General features: G+C 30.8%; 1 protein-coding gene across 3 annotated transcripts in view; it reads right to left on the bottom strand.

The window, feature by feature from the left end:
* Positions 1 to 1,343: 1,343 nt before the first annotated feature.
* The window catches only part of LOC143255335 (uncharacterized), a 59,099-nt gene continuing 50,828 nt past the window's right edge, over positions 1,344 to 9,614 (bottom strand). For 2 of the 3 annotated variants that reach the window (XM_076510822.1, XM_076510823.1), the window contains exons 7-8: positions 4,333 to 4,564; positions 1,344 to 3,906 (exon numbers count right to left, since the gene is read on the bottom strand). In XM_076510822.1, coding sequence (XP_076366937.1) covers positions 3,815 to 3,906; positions 4,333 to 4,564 — 324 coding nt within the window. In that variant the 3' untranslated portion in view covers positions 1,344 to 3,814. Of the gene's footprint in view, positions 3,907 to 4,332; positions 4,565 to 7,539; positions 7,675 to 9,614 lie in introns of those variants that run through there. The other variant, XR_013030557.1, reaches the window with a different exon arrangement.

The following is a 9,614-nucleotide window of genomic DNA, read 5'->3' as shown; positions in this document are numbered from 1 at the left end:
GGTGTCAGATTCTGTTGATTTTAATAAATTAGAAACTTTTTCCCCAAATTTCTAAAGTTTCTATGTAAGGTATCATGTTTAGAAAGTTTGAAGATTTCTGTAGATTCACATTCCTTATTGACTTCAGATATATTACGTAAGTTTCTTCTTAAATATTTCAAGATCAGGTTTGTAAATTGGGTTTATAATTGGTCTGTATTATTAGTCTTCTGCAAATTCGGTCTTCAAAATTTAATTCCAAAATATGAGTAAATGCAAAACAAAGATCTCTGTTTAAGTTTGTTTCTGAGGTGTACTTTACTGATGTTTATAGAGTCCGTTTTCGTTTAGATGTGTTATACACATTTTTGTTTGAATTTCTTTTAAGTAAACACTGTTTTGTATCACACAATATGATTTTTTAAAGTTAAATACTTTAAATACTTTAAAAATACTTTTAAATACTCTAAAAAAGCTAAATGTGACGATTAATTCCATTATTCTTTGATAAAAGAGTAACCTCAGAGTTGGCGGTGGATGGTGATGACTAGTTGCCTTCCTCTCGTCTTACACTGCTAAATTAGGGACAGCTAGTGCAGATAGCCCTCGTGTATATTTGCGCAGAATTCAAATCAAACCAAATCATTTACGTTTTCTTGTTGTTTTTTTTTAATCTGGCTCGAGATTTTCATAGTGATGGCTCAGCTTATGTAGCACATAATTAGCTAAAGGGTTTGCTTGCGAAGTTACCATTGATTATCTGTTCTGTATAAAGCTTAGATAGGATAACATAAACAAATTAACTAACCAAAATAGACTTTATGCTTTACGAAAAATCAGTAGAGTTTGTTATACGTTGAAGGGACAACGGTAATAGATTTTGAGCAATCTTTGTTTTCTCTAATTAAATTTAAAGCGGCAAAAATATTCTAATTTACAAAAATTTTGTCACGTTTTTAAGAAAATTTCGTCACGTAACTCTAAGCTTTATTTGTCAGTACAGTATACTTTCATGTTTTTGGCACTTATAAGGGGTCTTTAACCAGTGATAAATTGTTTTTCGATTTCAATTGACCACTAAAGTTCTTGCTTCAACAAAGTTGCAACATTACATAGATTGACTAACCAGATGTTATCTATGTTAAATGTTTTTTACGAAGACTTTAAATCCTCGAACCTTTACATATACAGTTTAAATATCATGAGATAACTGTGTAACTATTAATGAATATAATCAGAACATTAATATTTTTTAAAAGTTACACAACAAATTAATAATGAAAGAAGTGTTAAGTACGCGAGAAAAAATTGATTTGTAGTTTAAATGTAATTGCTTAATGGTAAGATAACTTATGACCAATAAATACAATAATTCATGATATTTATTTTGAACAAAAATAAAAAAAAGATACAAAAACACTTGAAAAAGGGAAATAATCTGTTGGATCTGAACCAAATTTTTGAATAGTTTAAAATTCGTAAACACATTTACAGAGAATTGTAGATGAGGAAACAAATTTATCACAGTGTAACGTACATATTTTTCTATAGATATCAAGAATTTTGTGAACAATTATTGACATAAGTTATTAGAACATTAGGCATTGACTAGAAGTTTTTAGATGTATAAATATTCCTAATATATAACAGTAAACATTACAGACTCACATTAATTCTTTACATATGTACTATTACATTAAACCGAAACAGTACTGTGAAGACTTAATTATAGAAATAGTTGAAAACAGGTCTCACGAGTCTGATTCGTTATAGTTGAAATCACGTACACCTACTAACAAAGTAAATCACAATAATTTCAATTTATATAACTGCCAAACAAACTGCCATCATCACACCATAAGATTCATACGATAAGATGGCAATTGCAATTACTTTATTTTAATGTATGCAAATATCTAAACGTGAAATCTTATTGCTTATTCGAAACCGAATATATCATTCTACAACATATATTCAATGTGAAAAGCAGGATATAACATATTTCTTAGGTAAAACAGAAATGCCGAAAGCTTAGTCTAAGTTGAATTTGCATTAAATTGGAATATAAAATATTGAGTGCATAACAAAAGTGGTTCATTGAATATCTTTGGGTCATTTGAAAATATGCTTATGTATATATGTGTGGGTGTGTGTACGTAAACACACACACACACTATTTTTTATGTAGTGAAATTTGAGCGTTTGTATTTAATTGTGAATTTTTAAAATTCAAGACCTGTAGTTATATAGATATAGTTTGTGAATATAAATGTATGTAGCTTGTATTTTAATCAGTCTTGTCGACTTTAAGATGTTTATAGTTTCCTCTTCCTCATCATGATTTTATTTTCTTAAATCCTCGCATCTGTATTGACGTCTAAGACTAAGAACGTAAAATGGTAAGTTATTGCTCTGCTGTAACCTGAATACATGTGCAACTCTGTAAAACAAAATAGAAAAACACACTCCAAACTATTCTTCTCAGTGCAACAGTAAACTGAAAGAAAGTTTGCACATATATCTCATGGCCTAAATTTTATGAATAAACAAATGTTGCTGAACGGTTATTGTTCCCTAACAAAGCTCTACTATTAGCGAATAAAACATATATCAACCAGTAAGATAATTTCATTCTTTGGTTTTGTTCTCTTACTAGATTACACATTGAACAAGCTGCAAGTCCACTGCAGAAAATCAAAACCTCCATTCCAGCATTTAAGTTCATAGATTTAGCGCTTTGCCACTAGGGACTACCCCCAAAAATTACTAAAATTATCTGTCATTATTTAAAACAAAATTTAATATTCTTTCTTATACAAATTTGATTAACTATTAAAAATAATTGTTTATGATTTCCCAGTAGTATTTTATTTGTATTTATGTTTTTTTCTTAATCAGATTTTGTGTATTGACTAAGTATTGTAAATACTATGCTGTTTTATCATTCAAGACAATGTTACTAGGGATTTATTTTGCACAAATCTCGGAACTTTGCTTATGTGCTGAATAAAAGTCAAGAAGTACTTTGGATCAATTGCATTGCATGAGTTTGTGCAATGATTGGTACTACTTTGTTGAATAAATATGGTATACTTAATATTATTCCTCTCAAACTCTATATTTTCTCACAGTTTCATTTGCATGACTTTTTGTCAAGCAAAACATTTCATCCAAAAAATAAAAACTTGAATACGAAGACCGGTCAAAATGTGTGTTAGAGCACTAAATAAATGTTTGGATGGTAAAGAATGATCAATTATTCATGAAAACCATATGATTTAAGGAGAGAACCTGGGATTAACAAAGTTACTTGATGCAGAATATTTAACATATATTTGACCATCTACAACGTTACTACCTTTATTTTTACAAAGATGCAAATTATAAACTTTTCGCTTTTTATAGCATGTTCATTATTCATATCAGCTTAAAATATTGGTGGAAATGCTTTGGCCATTTAATATTCTGATCATATAAAAAATAGTCTGTGCAAAGATAACAATTATTTTGGTGCGATGCTACAGTTAAATAAAGAAACGCCTTTGGTAATGAACTTTTTTACATCATTTGAAATAAACGGTTACCACAGATTAAGATTATTTCTGGCAAAGTATCATTTTAACGCTCAACTCAGCTTTCACTTTGAGATACAGCAACTAAAAGAACATTCATTAATTGTGATGGCCATTCAATTGCTAAAGTGCTTCTTGCAAAATGTATAAGTTGTCTTTGAAACATAACTGACTAACATTACTTTTAAGTTTAAGAATCACAGGCTTATATAAAATGAGAAACTTTACACAACAGATGGCGTTGTTCCTCTAAACATTTTCCTTCATTGTATGTACAGCTGCAACGTTAGAAGAATTATGACCGTTTTAAAGAGATTTCTCCAAGAATGTTGGTTTGATTTCTCGTTCTTGTTATCTGAAATGTGAATATAATTATTAAGTTTCATACAGTTTTGTTACATTCAAATTCTTCGTACTCAGCTTATTCAAGAACAATATATTTATAATTTTATCTCAAGCACACAATGAACTTTTGTAAAATTAAAAGACATTTTTGAAAGATAAATTTCGTCAAAATAGTTTAGTTGTTCAGAAAATATTCTAGAGTAAGCATATTTAGAAAGCCAGATAAATGGACAAAGTTTGGGTTCATTTGAATATTCTTCTTTATTACGCTTACTTTCTAAAACGTTTTTCACATAAAAATTATTGAAAGAAATATAATATATGGTATAAGTAGGTTATTAGCTTTCTTTTCAATATGTCTCCTTTATTATAACTATTACTGTATCGAAACATTCTAATTTTAAAGTGAATCGCATAATACAAAAGTAATACTTACTCCTTGAGGATGTTTCAAAGATGTGAAGTCCAGACGTTTGTTGATGACCTCCAATTACCGTCTCTTTACTGGTGGTGTTTATGACCTTCGACAATGTAGCTGTACATTTAAGTCTCATTTCTCCTTTGTGAAAATGATGGCCTTTGACAGTAAAGCGCAAACCTAAGATTGAAGATTTTAATCCGTCTTCATGCTCTGCGACTGGGTAGTGCATCAATGAAATTGGTTGTGCCTAGAGAAGAAAAAAAGCAATGAAAATGCTATGGAAGAAAAATGGTCATAATTACGTCACATACAGAAGAAGCAGATTCCTTACGTTCCTAATTTTAGCCAGTTGTGAAAAACAACAACTCAATGTCAGAGGTACATTTCAAGCGACATCTTGTATAAGAATTCGTGTCTTCATCTTCGATTCTTATTCAGATATTTTAAATAGCTTGGAATTGATACTAAAAGAGCATATGTGAATATTAAAAGATTTGAAGCTAGTAATTAGACAGTTTATGAATATACAAATAAATCTTTTACGTAAATCTAATAGCAATTTATTTAAGAACGAAGGTGCCAAATATGAAACTATTTTTGGGAATGAGCTTTTGTAAAATGCAAATAATTTAATTACTTTTGAATACACTTTGAAGACATAAGTCTCGAAAGTGTGCATCTTATCCAAAGGTTGCAGTAAGTGTTGTGTATTAAAGCAAAAGACGGACACCAGAATTTTAGTATAGTTAGCTATCAAGCTTATCACTAAGACAGTAAATGTTTTTATTTTTAAAGATTTAAAATACTTTTAAATATTGATATTGTTGAATATTTTGGACACATTATATCATTGGATAAAGGTTTATCTAATGAAAGCGACTTCATTTATAAATAATTGTTATATAATATAGATCTACAACGGTATTAAAACTTTTACGTCTTGTTAACTAAAGATCTGTAGTATGTGTTTTCCTAAGAAATAAAAAAATCATTGTTCTTCAGTACCTAACCTACTAACCTTTCAATACAATGGGACGAGAGTGATCCAATCTTGTCCTCAGTGGCAAAGCTAGAAACCGGCTCACGATACCGTGGTTGGTAGAGCACAAATAGCTCCTTGTGTAGCTTTGTATTTAATTACAAACAAATAAGCAATCGAACGAAAGACACAGCCCTAGCTTGTCAAACTTTAGATCTGCGAATCCAACAATCGCGTACTATTAAAGCAATTAAAATAAAAAAGCACACACACACACTAATATACATATACTTGTTTTTTGCACATTGATGTAATGAGTACACTTAAAGGACAAAATTCAAATCACTCTATTCGGAGCAGACAAAAGTATCAGGTCATCCCTTAAGTAATGTCTGATTTTAGGTTCAGAAAAAGAGAAAGGATTTCAAACGCTTTTATGTTATTTAATCAACAATGTATGTTCCATTATTACTAATTACTTTCTGACAACGATTCACAAGTTTATGAATGAGACTTCTGTAAAATTATTGGGGTTTGGAGATAAAGAATGTAGAGAGGGTACTTTTGATACCTTCATGTGTTCCAAGCTCTTTTCCATCAAGATAGTTCGGCAAACTTCGGAATAGATGATAATCGTATGGGGCAAGGTCTGGAGAATAAGGAGAATGTGAAACTTTTCCCAGTTTTGATCTTCAATCTTTGCAGATGTGAACCTTTCAGTATAGAGCCGTGTATTATCCTAGTGCAACACAACACATTTACAGTTGCAGGCCTGTTTTCTTTCAGTGCAATATTCAAGGGCTCTAACTGTTGATAATAGAAGTCTGATGTAATAGCTACATTGAGTGACAGCAACTCAAAGTGGATCACACCAAAAATATCCCACTAAACGCTTAACAAGACTTTGCTAGGGTGGAGGTCCGTTTTGGGCTGTGATTTAGCCAGTTTACTTGCACTGAGTCATTATCTGCGGCACTTAACATTTTTATAAAATATCCATTTTTCACCTCTAGTCACTAACCTGTCCAAAAAATGAGTTACGTTCACGAGAGTCCAGAGAAGTGCATATGTACACTCTTACTTTAAGATTGACTTAAAGTATTACAAATCATGTGGGACCCATTTTCTAAGTGTTTACATCTTTCCAAGCTGTTGCAGATAACGGTGAACTGTTAAGTGGGTTGAATTAAGTTACTGTGTTAGTTCTTCAACTGCTACAATACAATCTTCATCAAGTTCAGTCAGCAGCAAGTCATCATTAAACTCAACAGCACTACCTGAAAGTGGCTCATCACTGATCTGAACTTCTGAAACCACCTAAAATTTCCTTTCATTGAATGACTCAGCACCATAAACACCTTGAATGTTTCGTGTAGTTTCTGATACACTATTGCCTTTTTTGAACTCATAAGGCATTATATACCTAATTTGCTCCTCAGACACATCCATCTTCATAAGAGTTTATATGATTAATTATCTAAAAAAGTGGAATTGGGCTGGTTTCTTTTATTTATCTGAACATTTTGTTATACATCCTACTACATATTTTATTCATTAAAGCCTCCTAAAAAGACAGAAATGATGATGCACTTTCTGCATTAAATTTTCAGACATTACTTATGGGATGACCTAATATTTCAACTGTTGCCAGTGGGTGCTGGTAACTAGCTATTTTTCCTATAGTCCATAAGTTAAAAATTAGGAACGCCTAGCGCAGATAGCCCTTGACTAGCTATGCACAAAGATCCGAATGTAATTTTTTTTATCTTGAAATAAGTCTAAGACGTAGAATGAATATACCAACTATATTATTTAATTTAAATAAATATTGTACTTACGCTCTTAGGCCACCATATTTTTAAATACTAATTACCTATACTATCATGAGCAATAACATTATCATAAAATTAACACAATGCGAAATCTATTACAAAAAATATTTTGATTTTTTATTGTAGAGGGGTTCTTGAAAGTAACCAGTTCGTGAATATAAATAAAATACGTTTCTGTGTTGATTCTATTTCCACAATATTTTTCTACCTTAGTTATACTGTTGTGAATAGAGGAGGAAGATAAAAAATAAATAGTTTTTATACAATAAAAAAACACCAAATATACAATACCATTAAGACAGTTCAACAAACTTGTGAAACAACGTTTTGTTTCAGGTTTTCTCTACTTCCCACGTCTCTATGTAATTTCTACATTTTTTTAGAATGTGCTGGGTAATAATGTTGACTTACAAATCACACGATTCTTTTCTTGAAATATTCCAGTATTCCCCAAGCAAATGTTGTATGTATAAGTTCTCATACATATCTTTTCTTTCGTGACAACATGCTTCACGCTGTGTTTTCACTTTTACATTCCTCGTATTACTATGAAAATCAAAAATATGAACTGAAATAATGTGACTAAAGTAACTTTTGTGGAGAATTATCAATACATTTCTACAAATATATCTGAGGCGTAACCGATGCAAATAATCTATCTCTCGAATAAGTTACTTTTTATTAGACATATTAGACTCCTCTACTTAGAACCTAATATATCAGGAAGGCTAATGAAAAGCATTAACACGAAACAGGAGTAAGTTAAGCGCTCTTCGTTTAATAAGACACGTGATAAGCGAACAGAACTACAGTTTTATTTTTTATGACTTGTGGTTAATGGGGAATTCTAAATGCTGATAGATTGTGAACAACTTAATTCTTTCTACCACAAGTAGTAAATGTTGGCGGAATTAACTTTATTATGTCCATGATGTTAGAACAACATGTAGGTTCAAGAAGTATTGATAGAAATGAATAAAAAATCCCTATAACACGAGTGAAAATAGCAGTTTGCCCCTCAAGAAGAAAAGCCCACCTTTCGAAAGCACCCAGGTTTTTATTAATTCCTGGTAACTTTCTTATATGTATCACTGCTTCGTGAAGGTAATTAGTCTTGTTTCTCTTTAAAAATAAGTGTAACGATGAATAGTATTTAACCATATGAACTAATTCTGTGTAGAATGAACAAAAATGAATACAAAATTAATTGTTAACATATAATTGAAAACGTGCAGTTAGCAAAAACTAAGTTCTCATGTGGGTCAATTGTAAGTTTATAGACAGAAACGCTCGAACTTGGAATTTGATTCACCATGGTAAATAAAATGCGGATAATCCAGTGTGTAGCTTTGCGCTAAAATACAACAGGAAAAGCTAAAGCCACAGGTTTCTTTCTTTTCACAGATTTCTCATAGGTTGATTTCATAAACATATCGGAATATAACTTAGAATACTCTTTTGTAATTTATTTTAATATATAAGAAATACTGGTTTTATTTTTTAGTTTTGTCATATGTTGATTTCACAACGATAGATAGCTGACCATAATTTTCATCTGTTTTTATCATTCGTTTGAATATATGAAAATGCTGGATTTATCCATGTTAGAGATTTGTAATATGTTAATTTCATGCCTGTACCTTTGAAACAACCACTTACAGGAAATTTTGCAATAAACGTTTTGGTAAAAACGATTATTCTAGTGTTTATCGAATTAACGTTTGAGGGAAAATTATTAGTACATTGCATATCTTTAATATAATTTAATACAATAAAATTCTATATTTAAAAAGTTATTTTTGTTGTATTTCGAAAAAGGAAAGATAACTGGATTTATCATTTTTTTATAAATTTATTATAAGTTGATATTATAAATAAATCTGACCAAAACTTTTGTTTTCTATGTTTTTTAGTCCAGCAGTACTTCTATACTTGCATCATGTTTCTAATTTGAACATGCAAGACCATAAATATATTCTGTGAACAGGGGTCTGAAATTTTTCGCCTTTCTGATTGGGGCCACTTTTGGCTGTTTCTAACTTTATGCTTATCTACCAATCTTGGTGAACACCTCAGCTTGGCATGTGGCAACCAACCCGACACCCACAAGGGAAGGCAAAATTGTTTAAAACTTATGTTTGCGATATGTAAAACTAGCTCTCTATCTAAGGAAATGTTGTTGTCTGGACTAGCTTGGAAATCGAATATCGGCATGGCCAAATGATTGGAACACTTATAGTAAAAATGCTCTCTCTTTCAGCCGTTGGAGCGTTATAACGTGATGGCCAATCTCAACATTTGTTGGTAAAAGAGTAGCCAAATAGCCGGTGGTGGGTGGTGATAACTAGCTGCCTTCTCTCTACTCTTACATTTCTAAATTAGAGATAGCTCACGCAAATAGCCTTCACCTTTAACTATTTAGTTGTAAAATAATTATAGATAAAATACTTTATTATACCCATAACGTAGTCGTTTAAAGAAAATTA

The sequence above is a fragment of the Tachypleus tridentatus genome, chromosome 7 (genome assembly GCF_004210375.1).
Source record: "Tachypleus tridentatus isolate NWPU-2018 chromosome 7, ASM421037v1, whole genome shotgun sequence".
In the NCBI taxonomy this organism is placed as follows: Eukaryota; Metazoa; Arthropoda; class Merostomata; order Xiphosura; family Limulidae; genus Tachypleus; species Tachypleus tridentatus.
This window is presented reverse-complemented; position numbering and strand designations above follow the sequence as displayed.